The sequence below is a fragment of the Pempheris klunzingeri genome, chromosome 4 (genome assembly GCF_042242105.1).
Source record: "Pempheris klunzingeri isolate RE-2024b chromosome 4, fPemKlu1.hap1, whole genome shotgun sequence".
Classification (NCBI taxonomy): Eukaryota; Metazoa; Chordata; class Actinopteri; order Acropomatiformes; family Pempheridae; genus Pempheris; species Pempheris klunzingeri.
The window spans coordinates 4,098,525-4,117,532 of NC_092015.1; the positions used below are offsets into that span (position 1 = coordinate 4,098,525).

Consider the following 19,008-nt stretch of genomic DNA (forward strand, 5'->3'; position numbering starts at 1 on the left):
CTCTTTCGTTCACCCCCCCCCTCCTGCCATCCTCCCCCTCCTCTCTATGTGCTGACTGGGTTTATCAGTCTGTCACACACACTTACACAGCTGGAGCAGCACACACACACACACACACACACACACACAGGGACAAATACAAAACTTTACCATGTGTGTAGCATGAATTGCACCTATAGCTCTTATTGATACTGCAGTCAGTCAGTCAGTCAGATGATCAGATTAGATCACATGACCCATCAATGATCCTTGTGGTTTACATTACAGGACACGGTGATGCTATAAAACATTTATATGCCTCAACAAATTGAAAGATTTATCTGAAATGAGATTATCTTTATTCAGATTATTGTCCAACTCTAATTACATTTAAATGTGAACATTTAGGAGCGGCTTAGTAGCCAAATTGTTACAGCACACGTTGCATGCTGCACGCCACACGGCTGCAACGTCGGTGACCTTTGTTGCAAGTCTTACACCTGCCCCCCCTCTCCTACATCTCCTGCCTGCTCTTCACTGTTGAAGAGTCACTGTTTGAATAAAGACCAAAATGGCTGCATTGAACTAGACAAAATAAAGAATAAAGAACTGAAACATTCAGTAACAAACTCTGCAGATTAGCAGTTAGGAGCTTCCTTGTTGGAAATAACTTTCCCCCCATCTTGGGAGTCAAATCAAGTGAATCACTGCATGTGTGTTGTATTTAACTGTACTTAACTGTGTTTAACAGTTTCAAAAAGGAGTCCAGCTGCCTCTGAGCCATGTGTCCTGTCCGGCTGGAGGCCTCAGTGGAGCCTTGGAGCAGCGGAGGCTCCCTCACCCACAGAGACGCACCTCAGCCGGGCACGGCAGAGACGGGAGGAGGCTTTACAGTGACGCTGCAGTTTGAGTGGCTGCAGGGCGCCATGATGCTGTGAGTGGCAGGTGGAATCTCTCTCTCTCTCTCTCACACACTCATACTGCTGAATTCTCACTTCAGTACTGCACACTGAGGCTACATGTTTCTTTCCTACTCCTCTTCTCACTTACATAAGCAAAGAAAACTGTCTTTCCCCTCATCACAAACATCTAAAAAAAAAAAAACGCTGTCTGTGTTCCTCTTTCCTAAACGGGATCTTCAGTCTTCAGTTTTGTTCGGTTTTGTTTTTTGGAGTCCGTTTCAGACTGAGATGGCTGCAAGCCGACATTTGCTGTCGTCGCTGTCATAAAGACAATCTGCTCTTGCTTTGTCCCAAACATGTGTTATTTGGGAATTATTCACTTTACTGTAGCCGTGGTTACGAGCACGTGCTGAATGCTCTAAATGTGAAAGTAATAAAAGGAAAAAAAAAGGACAAGACAAAAGAAGAGCAATTTGAAATCCACATTGTGTTCATGTTTGTTCTGTCACCAAGAAAACAAAGGACTTTTCCTGTTTGGCTGTGAGTTTTGCCCTGCAGATAGCCGCTAGTCTGTCTGTGTGTATCTAATATTAAAGGATAAGGCCTGTAGATGTGGATCCAAGTGGATCACATTCATCACAACAGCTCTCAGCCTGGGGGTGGGGAGCACTATGATATATGGAGTGAAAAGAAGAGGAATAAATAGATCCAATAAATTTGCACAGTTTAATATAACGACAACATACATTTAAAATAAAATAGTAAAAACTTTCAGATTGTAAGTGCCTCTGTTTGGCTGCACTGTTAAAGACAACATGACAATTTTAGTTTAAATAATTAAGACAAAAAGGAAAATAAGCAATTTTGGTTTGAATATTTGATGTTAAAAACTGATTTTGTAACATGTCATGACATGAAACACCAGTTTCTGAAACCATGTTACGGGATGTCTAAGTTAAAAAAAAAACAAAAAACTGTGCATTAGTCCTTTAGAAATCCTAATTAGACTTTATGAGGATGAGAATGACGTCATGTCTCTTGTCCTCCAGCGACAGAATGAGGGAACACTACAAATGAGATTCAAGTTTTCTTGCAGTTTGTCCAGAATATCATCAGCTGCCCCACACACACACACACACACACACACACACACACACACACGCACACACGCACACACGCACACACACACGCACACACGCACGCACGCACACAAACCTGCAGTGGCGATCAATGGTGATTATCCCAAGGGTGTGGTGTGTTTGTGAGTGAGTGACTGAGTGTGTGTTGCACTGTGGGAGTGATGAGAGGCAGTGAAAGTGTTTGAGTGGGTTTATGACAGTCGTATTTCATGGCGGACTGCATTATCCTACCACTTCCCAAGGACAGACACACACACACACACACACACACACTGAACATCAGCTAGAAAGAAAGATGAACACACACACACACACACACACACACACACACACTCTGTGCACCATTGATCTGCGGGCAGGTCGTCCATATTCCTGCTGTTCTATTTACAGTTGGCCTCGCTGGGACCCTCAACATCCCCTTATTAAAAGTCTAAACACAAAGGCAAATGGAGAGAGGGAGAGAGAGAGGGAGAGAGAGAGAGGGGGAGAGAAGTGAAGGAAAACCAATATTGATCACCAACTTCTTCATTATAATCATGATTTCTGCCGCTGAGAGTCATGCAGGCTTCTGTAGACAGACAGACTCTCAGGCAGGGTGGGAAGAAAAGGAAATCTGAGAATCCAGAGTTACAGAAAGCAGAACAGGGAAATGTGAGCGCCATCTGAGGAGGTGGGTGTATCCTGACGCCCTGTCTCGGCCCTCTGTGTGGCAGATGTGGTGCAGATTGATTAGTCATGCCTGTCTGCAGGCAGCAGGGACTGATGTAGCCCGAGAGCTGCAGAGGCGGGGAGTCACAACGTGGCTCAAAGGGGGGTCAAGAAGGCCCGACGTATCCGCTCTGCATCTGACAATCACCTTAGACCTGTCCTGTGTTACTGAGTCACATGTGAGGGCTGCAGATAACCTGAGCATAAAACTACATTTACATCTTTACTGTGTTTATATCCGACAAGCACAGAGACAGAAATCCATCGTGGTTTGTCTCGTGGGGGCAGTGGAAGCAAGGCGTGAGCACAACACTGACATATTATCACCTTTTAGTAAACTTGTTAGCAAACAGTTGCCTTTTTACATATCCAGTAGTAGTGGAGCATCATTATCATTCATGTAGAGTCGTGTTTCCGGCCACCTAGTGACTGTAAGTGTTTTTGGTCTCCTGGGGGAGTTATCTAGCTCTTTAGCAGCTACACGCTGTGGGTTTTTAGAGCTTTTCCTCTGAAGCAGGCAGCCTGCTGCGGCAGATAACGACACTATGAGAGCAAAGCATTTGTGGCACTGTTATTATGAAAGTATTGATTATGGCCATGTAAAACGAAAACTACTGAGAACTATTTGAGGTCTCAGTTTTAATGCAGTCCAATATAAACACCAGTTACCAACAAAACATATCCATACATATGCAGGATATCATTATCAGTAGCACACACTCACTGTGCGTCACAGGTTGGTACTTTGCATCTGATGTGCTTGAGCTGTATGTCAGTGTGTTATTAACTCTGCTTGGACTGAAGGGTCTCATTCTGCATGACTTCATGTTGGAGAACATCAGTAACCCTGCCAGGGTTCAGGGTTCAGCTCCCACAGGAGCCTCCCAACACAGAAACACACTCTAAAGGCACTTTGGAGGGAAGCAACAAGCTTCCGCCACTTTTAATTTGACATTCTTGACGATACAGCTCCTCTACTCCAAACAGGAAAAACTAAATCACCATCTTCATGTTGTCATCCAATATTTCTAAAGTGTCTCAGATATTCCAGTATGGGATATAGAAATGGAGCATGTCAAGGTCTTTGTGACCTGCAGCAAACACAGACATTTCTGATTTGATTACACAAAGCTTTTCACAAAACAGTTCTATTTAATTAACTGGAATCATGTGCACATAAAATGAGGACGTTGTATGGCCTCATATGTCATTGCTTCGTCAAATAAAAGATCATATCACAGAAATGAAAAAGTGATGATACAGTCTGTTCATTACAAATCTAAGTAACATTGCAGCCTGTGAGGCTTGTGGAAGTGTTGTAGCTGCAGTTTTGACTCTGTGAGTGTTGGGATATGATGGTCTGTCTGTTAGCCTGCGCGACACCGACTGGTACGGAGGCATTACTCAGCCATCCTGCCTCCTGGCTGACGGCACACTCACAAACAAATATAAAATGAGGTGGAGCCGTCAGTGTTTCACTGCTGATTCTTCAGCTACTTTCTTCTGCATTTTTTTCTATTCAACATGAAGCTAACTGAGCCTTTTTTTTAAAGAAAATCACTCCCATCTGAAATGATGTGCAAAGATTTTATTATTCATTCATTTTTCATTTACTCAGAGTTCTGAAACAAATGAGTTGATTAACAGATTTGACAGATAAAGTAAAACTCTGATTTTGGCTTCTCAGATGAGAGGACTTTGTTTTTCTCTGTTTCATATCATCGTAAAACTAGAATATTTGGGTTGTGGCCTATAAGTCGGGCAGAAGGTGACATTTAAAACACGACACCTTGGGCTCTGGGGAACTTGTGACTGGAATTTATCAGTATTTTCAGGCATTTTCCAGACCCACACACACACAATAAAGAGATTAATAAGTGAAAACAGCCACTATTTTCAGCTTGCATTTAACTATCTGTTTATTATTATCACATTCATTGATTGTGTGATGATGTGTGCAAGATTTAGCCAAAATTGTTTTCACCTGCAGCCCCTCAAGCAGGTTGACGTCTGTGCTAAAAACAAACAACATGACAGCACACACAGTATAGCAGGTTTTAGTTTTAGTTGCCAGTGGCAACACACACACACACACACACACACACACACATCACTAACACTGATGATGATTAATCAAGAATAGCTACAGCAGACCTAGACCCAGGTGTGCTCCATGCAAACACCTCCACTGATCTTCTTTTTTGGCTGAAATACTGTTAATAAAGTAATGACAGAGGCACAGCGCGCAGTGAGTGGTTTAAATTTGGGCTGAGCTCAGACAGACTGCAGACACTTTAACTGGCGTCAATTTGCTGCAACAATTTGACAAATTCAGACGGAACCAGAGTAGGAATCTAATTTAGTAGAAATCATCTTGTTATAACTGATAAACAGCAGGCATTTGTAATGAATAAGTCGCTTAATGAAGAGGGGAAATGGCTAACAAACAGGAAATTCATTACAGTTGCATATGTGTGAGTGTGTGTGAGTGTGTGTGTGTGTGTGTGTGTGTGTGTGTGTGTGTAGGAGTGTGTGTGATATGTAATATTGCAGTTTTCCATCTCAGTCTGAGAGCTTAGAGCGGGATAAGAGGCTTAGGGCGCTGAAATCAGTAATGTTGATAAAGGCTGGGGGCAACGTGTGTGTGTGTGAGAGTGTGTGTGTGTGTGTTTGTGTATGTGGGAATCAGGTGTGTGTTAGTATGTTAGTTCATGTAGCCTTTTGGAACAGATGTGTGTGTGTGTGTGTGTGTGTGTGTATGCAGATGGGATATTAAATACTGAAAACTGCAATCATGGCGTGGGATTAAAGACAAAGCTCTAAAATGGTGGCACGCTGTGACAGAGGACAGACAGAGGAGACAGAGAGTCAGACTGTAGAGAGAGAAAAGAGAAAAAGGAAGTGAACCAAGAGACCAAAAGAGTTTGGATGGAGAGGGAGAGAGTGATCGAGGTAGCGTTTGAGACAGAAGTCATTACACATAAAGCCAGAATTTAAATCGAGTCCATTTTCTGGCTTCAATATTATTTGTTTTGCTCTATATACAGTTTATGGACAAAAGTATGTGGACAAGCATAATGTAAAAGTAATACATGATTGTCCATATACTTTTGTCTATGTATAGTACAGTACTCCACCATGTGACTGACTAATAATCAACTGAGTATCAAATTCTGTCATATTGTCATTAGACTCAGTGGAGCTACAGTGTTTCCTCAGCTGCTAATGAGAAACTAATCTGCTCCCTCGTCTCTGCAGCGCGAACGCGAGTCGGTTCAGAACATGTGGTCCACGTCCTTCAGGGCTTCTCATTAAAAATTGGATTTGGTTTAGATTGGGCTCATTGAAGTGGGTTATATGTGGTGGTGAAGTCACTGCGGCAGGAATGCATCCTGCTGTGGGGGGGGGGGCACGCGGGCACAAATAGATACTGATATTACAAACACAGAGAGACCAAAAGGAAAAAGTGTTTGGATGACGCCATGTCTCTTTGTGTCAGATCTGTTTGGTTTTCTGTTGTTGTGTTTCTGCGTTTGGTTTGATGACGGTTCAAGTGGAGGAGGAGAAAGTGAAGTTCATAAAGGCTTCTGATTTCACAACAGACGGTTTCACTGAATGTTTTGGGAACTTGTCATCCTCTGAGGTCAGGGGATGAGGTCAGAAAGTTGTAAAACAAGTTTAGTTCCAGTTTCTCCGCTCAGCAAGAACTGCAGTTCGAGCTTCGGGGGATCTGCATGGAAAAATAGCTAATTTTCACATGCTCCCAGGGCAAATTATACTTTAGAACTTACGTTTTCATCTTGTTTTGTTTTTTTTTTTTAAATCAGATTTTCCTGAAATAAGTAATATTCTAGATAAATAATGATGAAATCATGGATTTTTTTATTTTCATTCTGTTTGTTTATTTGATAGGGACATTGCACGTTAATGAACATCAGTATAAAAAGTGTTTAGAGTTAGCAAGACTGCTAATTTACACCCATACAGTTTTTTAAAGCCTAATTTCTAACCAGCTAACGGTGTCTCATGGTGAAAAGGAGTGAGATCTGCCTTTTCCAGTGTCCCACTGAGATTAAATGGTGCCACCTGAGTTCTTACAAACACATAAACTAAACTAAAGGACCGAGCAGTTCAGAAGTCAGATAAACGACTGCAAACACGATTAGTATGAAAAAGATTCCTTAAGAACTGTTTTGGACTGAACATGACCGCTGAAACATGTTCCGCTCTCAGCGTAAAACTACAGTAGGAGGCGTCTCCATCTCTGCTCTCCAACATCACTCACAGTTTGTATGAACTCCGCTTAACACTCATGTTATTATCTCAGCGTCTGGCTGCTGTAACACTCAGTGAGACACTCAGCCCCGAGGCTCTGAAACTGAACTGTAGCCATCAAATGGCAACAGGACAGAAGACGGAAACTTTAACGGCATCAATACTAATTCATTTCCAGCTTTTAGTTTGTCTTTATGGCTTTGCCTCCGTGTCCGACTGGAGGTCAATATCTCAGCGGCGAGGAGGAGAAGAGGAGAAGCGGGTCGATTCTAATTATAAAACAGGTGTCGTGAATGAATATTTTATGTGGAACGGCAGCGGCTGCGTTTGTTCTCTTCACAAAGTGATGAACCAACGGATGCAGCCGTCACACAAATTACATCTTTACTGGCTGCTCGGCTGGGCAAGTGCAGCACTTATGAAAAATCTTAATTAACTCCTTTCTGACAAATTACCAGCAAGAGTTTCAGATTCTTTCACAGTCGTTTTATTTGGTTCAGCTGTTTACCTTTAAATAAATAATCTGCAAAGCTAACTTGGATTCATTACTATTTAATGCAAGAAAATTTGAGACAAAATTCAGCACAAAATTAAGACTTGAGAGCGTCTGGGGAGAAAGTACAGCAGGAAGGAATGCAACAGGCCTAAAAACTGTATTAAAGGCTCGAGGAAGATTGCGATTCATATTTAAGACGTCAGCTTCTGTTGTTTCAACATAAAACATTTTGCAGACAACCAAGAACAAACATAATATTCAGGATAAATATATAAAAGTGGAGTAAATGCTCCCACTGCAATATTACATCACAGAAAATAATGTAATTTATCACTTTATATGTTTTTTTGCAAGTAATTAACTGTGTTACAGTTAATTAGCTGATGTGTCAGTGTCACCTCATCACCACTGATATTTTAGGAAAACATCCTGAACTCACCCTCCTGAGTGTTTCCCCTAAATCCATACAGTGATAATACGGCTTTTTATTTCATTTCCACATGTTAACATGACTTCATGTTCGATATTCTCGCTCACACAAACACATTTTGTCCTCGTACCTGAATGGATGTATTTCAGAGCTTTTTTTTTTTTTTTTTGGTCTCTGGTTGATTGCAGATGCAGCGCTGTCATATAATATATAAAACATGTGTTTTTGTATACAGTCAATCCAGAGACAGAGAATCAGAGAGAGAGAGAGAGGGAACGAGAGGGAAAGAGAGGGAGCGGCAAATAAAAAGAGGGAGAGACAGAGAGAAGTTATATTTGGAAGCGGCACTGCCTTGTACTGTATGGGTATGTAATAAATCTGTTGTGCCATAATAGTGAATGGTGGGTCGCACAGAACTGTGTGTGTGTGTGTGTGTGTGTGTGTGTGTGTGTGAGAGTGTGTGTGAGTGTGTGAGTGTGTGAGGATGAATGGTGGCCTGTCTCGTCCCCCTGTACTGCTGCTCCTTGCTAATTGGTCATCGTCTTAAGTGCTGCTGCTGCACTATTCTTCAGATAGATGGGGTGGAGGGAGAGTCAGAGGGAAGGACAGGGAGAGGAAGGAGGGAGAAGAAGCAAAGGGAGGGAGGGAGGGAGGGACAAATGATCGATGGGTGAGATGAAGCTGGATCGAAGGATGCATGAATAAAAGAGGAAAGAAGGTCTGAGAGGAGGAGGGAGGCCGAGGAAAAGAGGGATGGAGGGAGAACAGTGGTGATATATGAGTGGAGGAATGTAGGCTGAAGAAAGGAGAACAGGGAAAGACAAGGTCATGAGTTTTTCCTTCTCCGATTCACAGGTTTTCTTCAGGAGTTTTCCAACCTCCAATTTGTAGAATTTGTTCAGTCGTTAAATATGAATAAATCAAACTAAAATCAATACCTGTAAGAATCTGTTTATTTAAACCACCTGCATCTGTTGGAAAACTCACAGCTGTTTACATCCTGCGACGGTGATATTCATCGTCTCCGCTTTCTATTTTTAGCCTCAACATTTTGGTGTTTTTCTTTCGTTTCTCCGACCTCTCCTGTCACACTAACTGTGCTGCTGCACAGACCACATTTCCCCCAGGGGACAATTGTGGAGTTCATTTAGAAAATAGTTTAAACACTTGTGTATTTACTGTAAGAAGAAGAAAAAAAAAAAATCCAGATTACAGGATTTTGTGTTTATTTTACTTTACCTTCATTTTACAACAGTTCTAATCTGCAGGATCTAGCTTGAGATTTCGCCAACTTTCTGTACTTAAAATGCTGCCAAACACTGTTGGAATTTTGTGATAAAGAGTCTGTGAGCACGAGCCAGAAGTACTTTATTTTACTTTAAAATAATGATCTCATTTTGGAAGCTAACTCACATTTCTTGGCGTCTGTGTTGACATATTGGATTTTCTAGTTGCTAGATCACATTTTGTTTTGACTCGATTCACCTTTCACATTGTGCGACTCCGGGGCCAGATTCTAACCATCGCTTTAACCGGGTTATTTTAATTCCTTGAAGGTCTCTAGACATGCATACCTTACATTAGACTGCAACTGCTTCCTTTTGGAAAAAATAAAAATTGCTTTAGAATTTGGGCCAAATGTGGAACATGCAATGACAAATTCACACTTCTTCTTAGGTTATTAAAGATTTCTCAGGACATTAAGATAATGTTCCCAAAACTTCAGTGACCTTTGCCAGGTTCTCCATGACAGCTGGGATGTCTGTGTGTGTGCATGTGGGGGAGGAGGGGGGAGTAGATGGGAGGAAGGGGGAGGAAAGGAGGGCGACTAATGTCTTCCGAGGAGCGAGAGGAGAGGAATGAGACACTGTGGCCAAGACACAGCAGTAACTCTCTTCTCCGTTCATTAGACTGGCCCTCTTATTCCCAACACACACACACACACACACACACACACACACGTACACACACACACACACACACACACACGTACACACACGTACACACGTACACACACACACAGACGGGCCCTTGCAGCAGGTGGGCCTTTTGATTTGTCACCCAGGAAGAACCGTGTCTCATTTGCATACAGATGCCCCCTTCAGAGCTTAGGAAGAGTGCAAACACACACACACACACATATATACACACAGACACACACACACACACACACACACACACACACATATACACACACACACACACACAGCTTCTTCAGTCCTCCCCTCTAGACTGAGACCCATACAACCCTCTCTTTCTTTCTTCTTTCTTTCTTTGACTTGTGTCCCCCTTCCCCTCTTTCTCTTCAGTTCTTCTCAGTGAACAAACCCCAGGAGACACGAGACCACATCTGTGTGTGTATATGTTTATAGTGTGTGTGTGTAAGTGTGTGTGTCTGATTTTTGTAGATTTATACGCAAATGTGCAAACTTTCTATGGATTTATGTGCTCATGTAAGTTTTTACTGTATATGTTTGCATTTCTGTCTGTGTGTTTAACATTGTGTTTGAGTGCCTTTACATTTGTTTGTAGGCATTCATGCATGTGTGTGTGTGTGTGTGTGTGTGTGTGTGTGTGTGTGTGCATCTTGGAGGCTCTTGCACCTTACATCTGTTCTAGCTGGCAGAGCTTTCAGGAGTCTCGTGTGCCCGTGTCAAACAACGGCTGCTTGTTTGCAGACCCCAACGCTGAACTACACACACACACACACACACACACCAATACGACAAGAATGAAAACTGAATTTCAAACCAAATAAATACTTGGAGACAACGGTGGAGTTTAAAGCAGAAGGAAAAAGAAGTGTCAGTGCAGCTGAGGAGGACAGAATGATGTGAAATGAAGCTTTACAGGAAAATGATTCACAGTGTTGAATTACTCATTTCCAGAATGTTCGAGGAAGCCAAAAACGTCTTATGTTTCATATAATTCAAAGGAAAAGCCAAGACACCAGGACTACATTTGTTTTCTTTGCTTGTACAAGTTAATCTTATGACAAAGTTTTAATATGCTGAAGCCTAAAATGAAGCTTAAACTGTGTCTTTAGGTATTGATATCTATTATCTTTTAGCATTTTTATTTCTTTTTGAGCTTAATTTTATCAGGATCGTCTCCATATTGTCTCCAAAACCAACACATCTTGGGAATAAACACAGGAAACAACTGATAGCAAAACACTTTCTTTGTGTCCTATCGCATTAAAGGATGTATTCAGCAGCTCTGTTTGCACAGGGGCACACTGAAACCAACATGAACTTCCAACATTAATTCCAAGCCGAAGCTCTGAAACATATTTTAGAGCGGCACACTGTGTGTCCGACAAGTCTCTAGCAGAGCTGGAGAAGCCTCATGCTGCGATTGGCTCGCGGGCGGCGTTTACATCAGAGACTCCGCAGGCGCTACGACAACACTGAGTAGTCGCTGGGAGTTTAACTGGAGGTGGGATCGTTAAATACGACTGCTGACACCTAGTTTCAGAATGAGCATGTGACTAGTTTTTATCTCCGGAGGTTATTTTACCTCTTACAGGAACCCTGAAGGTTGCAAACATTATTTCAGAGACAGAAGTGTGCACCGTAGTAATAGATGTGGGTCATAGAAATGTGTTTCACCACACTGAATCACTCTGCCACCTGCTAGCTTGCCACTGAGCTCACACAGCTGAACTGGATGCATATGAAGGCACTTAAAGTCTGGACACAACATTGTTTTTCCACGTGGTTTGAGGTTATACAAAGTGGAGGCAGAGTAAGAGTAGAACCACAGACAGACACGTGGATCTACATAGTTCTGGACTGCAAGTTTGTCCGGATGACTTTGCGAAAACCTGCAAAACCTTCTCAAGGTGAGAAGGTCAATGCATTTACTGTATTTCACAACAACATCCACTCCTGGCAGCTAAAGCATAGATAATAGTTATGTTTAAGACAATTCACATAACACTTGGTTGAGGTTAGGAAAAGATTGTGGTCTTGGTTAAATGCTGACAAAGTCGACGACGACTTTGGTTTTTCAGTGTTAAACCAAACCGCCATCTTTCCCCAACACTGACAGCAGTTAAAGCAGCCTAACTCTAATCCTTCTCGACCTCCTCCCAGCTACTTTTGTTATTTAGAAGGATGTCACGAAGATGCGCTTAACTGCAAAAAGATAAGCAAGGAAAATAAAACATATTTAGCAAAGTATGGAAATCATTTGCAGCACTTGCACACGTGTTTAGCTGGAGACAACAGGCGTGCTGCTATTCATTTTGTCTCTTCCGCTGCTCAAACAAACAACCCAAACCTGCAGCTCGCAGCAGGACAGTACGAGCAAGCTGATACACAAACACACACACACACACAGATCACACCTTCCCCCTCCTCAGTGCTCCGGTCACATGTCACGTCAGGGCAGAATTAAGAGTTTAGACAAATACAATTTCACCTCTGATCCTGTAATCCTGATCTCCGGTGGACTGTGTGTGTGTGTGTGTGTGTGTGTTTGTGTGTGTGTGTGTGTGTGTTGGCGGGGGGATGCAACGTGAGCCCAGTCAAGGCCCCTCTGTCCCTGAGGACTCACAACCTCAGTCAACTCAAACCTAGGGCCACATACACACACACACACACACGCACAGGGACAACGTAGCCTTTAAATCCATAAATCTATCCCACAGCATTGAAACAAGGCTCTGACTGTCAATGTCAGTGCATAACAAGAAGCTGTTCTGATCTGAAGGAAACTCACTCAGCAGTAAAACTCAGACAACTTGTTACTGTGTTTATACAGTGTGTGTGTGTGTGTGTGTGTTTAAAGTATACATGTGGGCTTTAATATTATGAAAAACTAATGGATGAATTCTGATATAATGAAATGTTTCTTCAACAGATCAAAACACTGATCCATCTATTCATCCTGACTCACTCTCTCCATCCTTCACTTCCTTTAAAGAGCAGAGACGGATAAAAGCATCAATACCTCTCCATACATCTACACATCTACACATCCCTCCTTCTCCAAATGTAAGCCTGTTTTTTTTTTTTTCTTCTTCATTTTCCTGTTCACTGGCTCCTTTCCAAGAGCTCCTCCACCCATGACCCCATTCATCCACCTATCACTACTCAAATTTATATTTACTGTTCTGCTGATGAAGCAAAACTCAACCATGCAGCACTTCAACACTGTTAGAAATAAGATATTGGTTATGCATCTTGCATTTCTTCTTAAATATCAAAATATCTACATATATTAACGCATTTTGTTATTCTTGTGTGAAATCGGCCAAAAGTACACAAAATGACACAATGTGCAGCATGTTGAGAAAAACTAGTTATAAATATATATATATATATATTTTTTTTACTGTTGAGCAATATTCTGTATTAAGTCTTGTAAATTATGTTATATGTAATAGTGAAAACAGTATCTAAGGAAGTAGGTTTCCCAACCCCATCATCCATCCATGCAAAGCAGCAGAGGTGCAGGTGTCTTACCGGGGTAGAAGTCTTTGGATTTGGACAGTTTGATGGTGGCTCCGGTCTCTTTCTGGAGCTGGACGATGGTCTGACCTCCCTTCCCGATGATCGAACCCGCCGCATAGCTGGGAATCAAAACCTTCAGGAAGTACTCGCCTTCCTCTGCAGCAGGAAACAGGAAACAGGAAGTCAGAGAGAGCTACTGCAGTTTGTGTTGTTTTTACTTCAAATAAAGCTGAAAAAGAAAAACATTACAAAAAGCTGCAGTATGGATTACCAGTCTGTCTGAACCTTTGCCCTCATGCCTGCCTTTTGTTTCAATACTTTTGTCCCGCATTTATGACCATTTCCAGCAATTTAATTTATTTTTTTTGGCAAGTTAGCAAAATGCAGAAAAAAACAAATTCCCATCCAACACAGGGATCATCTTGTTGGAATGAGTGTAAACTGTGAAGTGGAAGCAAAGTGTTTGTCAGTAATCACAGTCTGACAGAACAGATGCGAGCCGGTGCCGTATCGCTACGCCAAAGCGGAATAATTTGCCTCTCTATCCATCTCCACACACCCCCCCCACCCCCACGCTCTCCCTCAACCGACCATCCAAGGCTTCCCGAAGCTGCATAAATCCACCCAATCACATCAAACGATGACTGATATCCATGACAACTAATTATTTCCATAATCAGATGATTCCCTGTCGGCGTTATCTCTCCCCTTTCTCTGCATGTCCATTTGCGCGAGCCTCTAAACACTCTCTCCAGATTGGTCTGATCTAATTTCAGCACGGGGCCCAAAGAATCTGGTCATCGTCACCGCCTTGGCACGAGGGGAGGGAGCAGAAGAATATGCTGCTTGTCGGTTTTGCTATTAAAGCTAATCAGATTCAACCAACAAATGTGGATGCAGCGCTTCGCAAATGCATAACACCACATGCCCGCCATGACAAACACACACACACACACACACGCATGCATTCATTAACATGTGCTCACATAAACAAACACAAAGCAAACGAGCAATTCTGATCTTTCTTTTTAAAAAACGTGGAGCTTCACCTGCGCTGAAGAATGTAGTGTAAACTCTGAATATGAAAGGAAGATGTCCGTTCCATGAGGCCTTGTGTGGAGCGTTTTCAGGGCTGAGCTCAGCTAATTGCTCTGATGAGATAAAGATGCCCTTAGGTGTCTTCACAAGCTGAAGCTGCAGTGAGATTTTTTTTTAATGGAAAAACACATTTGTCAACCTAATAGAGAAGAGGTGGCCTTACAACAGAAGAGACCAGCCATTCATCCTTTGCTGACATTCATCCCCTTTGGCTAAATCAAACCTTGGAGACATCTAGGTTCACTTTTCTCTCTCTTTTTCACCTCCTCCTCCTCCGTCAGGCTGATAAGATAAGTGTCATGCATTGGTTTCTTGTTTTCTCATCACTTGTGTAATTTGCCAAACTCTCCTTAGAACAACTTTTTCTTTGTGGAGAGAAAAAAAAAAACAACTAACACAGTGAAGCTGAAGGGGAATAAACCAAAAGGTCATTTTAATAATTTTGGGTTCATTCAGGAGTGGGGACACATTCTGCAGCTTCACTCAGTACAACCCTGGTATGCAGCAAGACTGACACTGAACCTGTGACCTGATCATTGTAGCCTTCAACAATGAAATGAAAGAAAGAGGAAACTGAACCTCACAGGCCACTGTAGTGCTCTCCCTTATACTGTCTCTTTCAGGAGCAGAAGAAAAAGTACAGAATCACATTCATTAACAGAGATATAGAGGTGTTGTCAGTGTCAGAGGCTCATCAGCAGAGGTGTGTGTGTGTGTGTGTGTGTGTGTGTGTGTCTGTTTGCATGTGTGTGACAGATGTGCTTTTGTTCCCATGGCAATGATAACAACAAGCTGTGGGTCAGCTAAAGCGTGGCACCACCTCTGACTCAGTTCCTCATTCCTTCCGCTTTGAACGGCTGTTCTACCTAAACACCTTTGAGAGTTTGGTTTTGAAAATGACAGACTGAGAATCAGCCAAAAACTGAACTAGTCCCAATAACTGACTAAATAAATGCAGCAAATGCAGTATCTTTTTAAACAAAATGCAACTATGCAGGGGTTCACTTTGCAAAATTATATAAGTGCAGGAAAATGCTCATGAACTTGTTTTGTATGTAGCATATATTGTCTGACCCTTTAATGTTTATATGTTTTATCAAACTGCAGAAAGACACTGCTTTTTTCAATGCTTTGAGCATCAAAACTTAATTCCATTCACTTCCATTGCATTGGTAGCATCAGGATCTCCACAAACCAAACCAAAATCATCTGTATGACAAGATAGCACCAAGGGTTTAAGTCAGAAAATGTTTGTTCTGTGTCAATCTGATGAACTGGCCCTTTAAAGCCTTAACTCTTGAACAAAACCATGATTTGTTTTATCATTTTATCACTATGAAGCAAAAGAACGTTAACGTCATCTCTCTGAATTTTAAAGGTCACACATTATATCGTCAAAAATAAATCAAAATAAAATGAACATCGACAAACGCTTTGAGCTTGTGGGGACTCATAACTCTGAAAGACTCTAATCTCTTCGGTTTTCACGGCAGCAATGCTATCTACAAAAGCTAATTTTATTCTTTCATTTAATTCTATAAAGAAACTCTTCTTCTTTGAGGTTGCTAATCTAATAACAGCTCTACACATAGTTTCTAACATGCTTTTTGCAGTGTTATGTCTCTTTAAACTGCCGCTGATTCAATGCGTCTCAGCTTCCCTCCCTAGCAGCATTCTTCATATTTGATAATCCAGGACACATAACCTCAGGAGGCAGATTAAAATAGGATTATTATTACAGGGGCACACTTTCTCACAAGGGCGAGGCACCTTGTAACATCGCCGTTCTCCGTCTGCTACGCAGGTGAACATCTGGAGGAAGTGAACTGTAGAAATACACATTAGAAGATCTGCTTTGACCGAGTTGGACAGAGCAGGTAAACCATGATGGAAGATTTAAAATGCCATATATAGTTGCACTGAGTATGTCCTTTAATAGCTATAACTCATTAAATCCTTTTAACACTTGCGTTGGAACAAAATGACAGTGGAACTGATGTGTTTGTGACACCCTGCTATAAATACATTTAATCAGTAAAAGGCCCTCCACGCCCACATAGGTGTTTTCAGTTATTCCAGCTAATCAGGGCCGTGCTCAAGTGCAATATTTGGCAAAGAGATGCTGGGAGTCTGATAAGTCTAGATACCTAAAAAAAGTCATGAAAGATTTGTTCCGCCTAATAAGTACAACAGATTTACTACAAGAGTGTGGAGAAGATGTTAATCAACCACATGGAAGGTGTCTGTGCAAACCTACAGAGTCCTGAGAAGCTGTCGGATAAGTGAAAACACTTGTATGGGCCTCTCTGACACACAGTGGCTCACAAAGCTCTGCTCAAACTTGAATACACTTCCCTGTTTTGGCCCCCATAGTGCCTCCAAATCCCTAAAATGTCCTTCAAGCTCATGGTGATGTTGTGAAATAATGATTGTCAAAACCCTCAACACCCATGGTTCACCCAAACAGGTGTTTTCATTTACTCTGGTCAGATTAGACCTCTTTTCAAGACGGTGTGGGCGTCTGCACACTGGGCTCAGTCGGGGTAATTCCACGCTCACGTCATACGGGATGGACAGTAAAGAGGGAAAAGATTCCAGTGTCAAGACAGGGTTAAAAACACTGAAGTGACATTATGACACTGGACTTTGTGTGTGCCAAGTCAGACATGTGTGAGATTTCAGTCGTAACTCTGATTTGTATGTTGATGTAACTTACAAGTCAGAAACTGGTAATTACTGTAAATCAATATTACATGAATGTGGATGAACAAGGAATAACTATAGCTGTGACCCAATTCCACACACTAATCAAGTCACAGCTCAAGTCAAAGTCTATGATCTCTTTGTAAAGTTTAATTAGCAGGAGCTTCCCAAAGCCAGAGTTTTATTGATGTGGAACTGGCCACATAATTCATTGTTTGTGGTTAGTACATTACACTCATTTCTTTAACACTGGGACACGACGTAAACTCGTCTTTGTTGTGCAAAACATCATTTTTCAAGAGATATCTGTCGTTTCCAGGACTGAAAACCTCATCTGAGGAAACTTTCATCTCTCTCTCTCTGTCTGTCTGTCTTTCCAAACAATGCTCTGAGAGTTTGTGAGGAGATTGTAGTAATACAGTGTTCAGAGTGTTAAATACTGGGTGGGCTCTGTTCTCATCTCTGAGTGTTCAGCCAAGTCAAAGCATGAGCACACAGACAGGAAACCCGACACTCCCCTGCCCTTCCTCGGCTCTGCTAGTGATGAAATACAAACTGCAGGGAGCTCAGACATGGATGCAGAGGAGAACCTCGGTTTACCCACTTTTTAATTTGTCAAAGAAGGGTTTAGCCTTCTTTGTTCAAAGCTTCAGAATTCCCTCATGTGCATTAGAAAGTGTCTGATTTGTGCTCAATTAAAGGCTTTTCCCCTTTGAGTTTTTACTGCCTGGAGCTCCAACTGGATTTTTCCAAAATACCAACACGATCATAATGATATCATCATCAACTGTCACATTTATTTATCCTTCTATTGTTTATCTGCTCCTTGCTGCTCTGCAGGTCTAGTCCTAGTAGCATTTCTTAACAGTCACGTCAGACGTATAAAATGATTAATCATTAAAGTTACATTTGGATTTGAGTTGAACATTATCTTAAGAAACCTGCATTCTGGTTGCGATTCAAGTATGTGTCCCATTAACGTTCTGGGAGAAAAGATGGAGGTGGTGGATACACACAAACACTCTGGAGTTCACCTTGACAGCAGACAGGACTGGAAATGTAACGCCGAGGCTGTTTACAGGAAAGGACAGAGTGGCCACTACTTCCTGAGGAAACTCAGGTCCTTTAACGTGCACGACAAGATGTTGCAGATTTTTTTCGTCTGTGCAGCAATGTGCAGGGGCAGTGGCGTTAGAGCCGACAACCAAAACAAACTGAAGAAACTAATCAGAGAGGCCAGCTCTGCTGTGGGAAGCTGTTAGAGGTGGTGGTGAAGGAGTGGATGCAGCACAAACTGTTGTGCATCACGGAAAACACCCCACATCCCCCTTGTAAAAAGCGGAGCGCTTTCATTATCAGACTGACCTTTTCATTTACCTGATCCATAACTGCTCTACAGCCACACAGTACACCTGCATTACATTTTGCAGTATCTATCTTCCTCTTTCGCTTCACCTCATTTTTCAGCTATTTTCAGCAGTTTCTTCGCAGCGGACGACTCCTGCGAACCTGTTTTGGATGGATGTGGCATATTTTGGGGCCCCGGGCGCTTGGAGTCAAACCTCAGCTGCATTGCGGCATGTCACCAACCTCACACGGTTTCCTGATGAGAAATGTTACTTCACAACAGACTCATCAGTCTCATTTTTCCTGCGAGCACGACAAGTAACTTTCTGTTGGCCATCTTTAATTTTTCATCTTAATAACAGCAACCTGAGGAAGCAAGTTTAGGAGCCTCAGGCAGGCTGACTAGCGCTAATTAGCTGCATAGTAACGACAACCATGTAACGTTTACTGTGCCAATAAAGTTCCTGCTCTC

The 19,008-nt window shown here is 42.1% G+C and overlaps 1 protein-coding gene across 2 annotated transcripts in view; it reads right to left on the bottom strand.

The window, feature by feature from the left end:
• Positions 1-19,008, bottom strand: part of nova2 (NOVA alternative splicing regulator 2) — a 70,986-nt gene that overhangs the window by 39,585 nt on the left and 12,393 nt on the right. For both annotated transcript variants that reach the window (XM_070829791.1, XM_070829790.1), the window contains one exon: positions 13,401-13,544. In XM_070829791.1, coding sequence (XP_070685892.1) covers positions 13,401-13,544 — 144 coding nt within the window. The remainder of the gene's footprint in view (positions 1-13,400; positions 13,545-19,008) is intronic.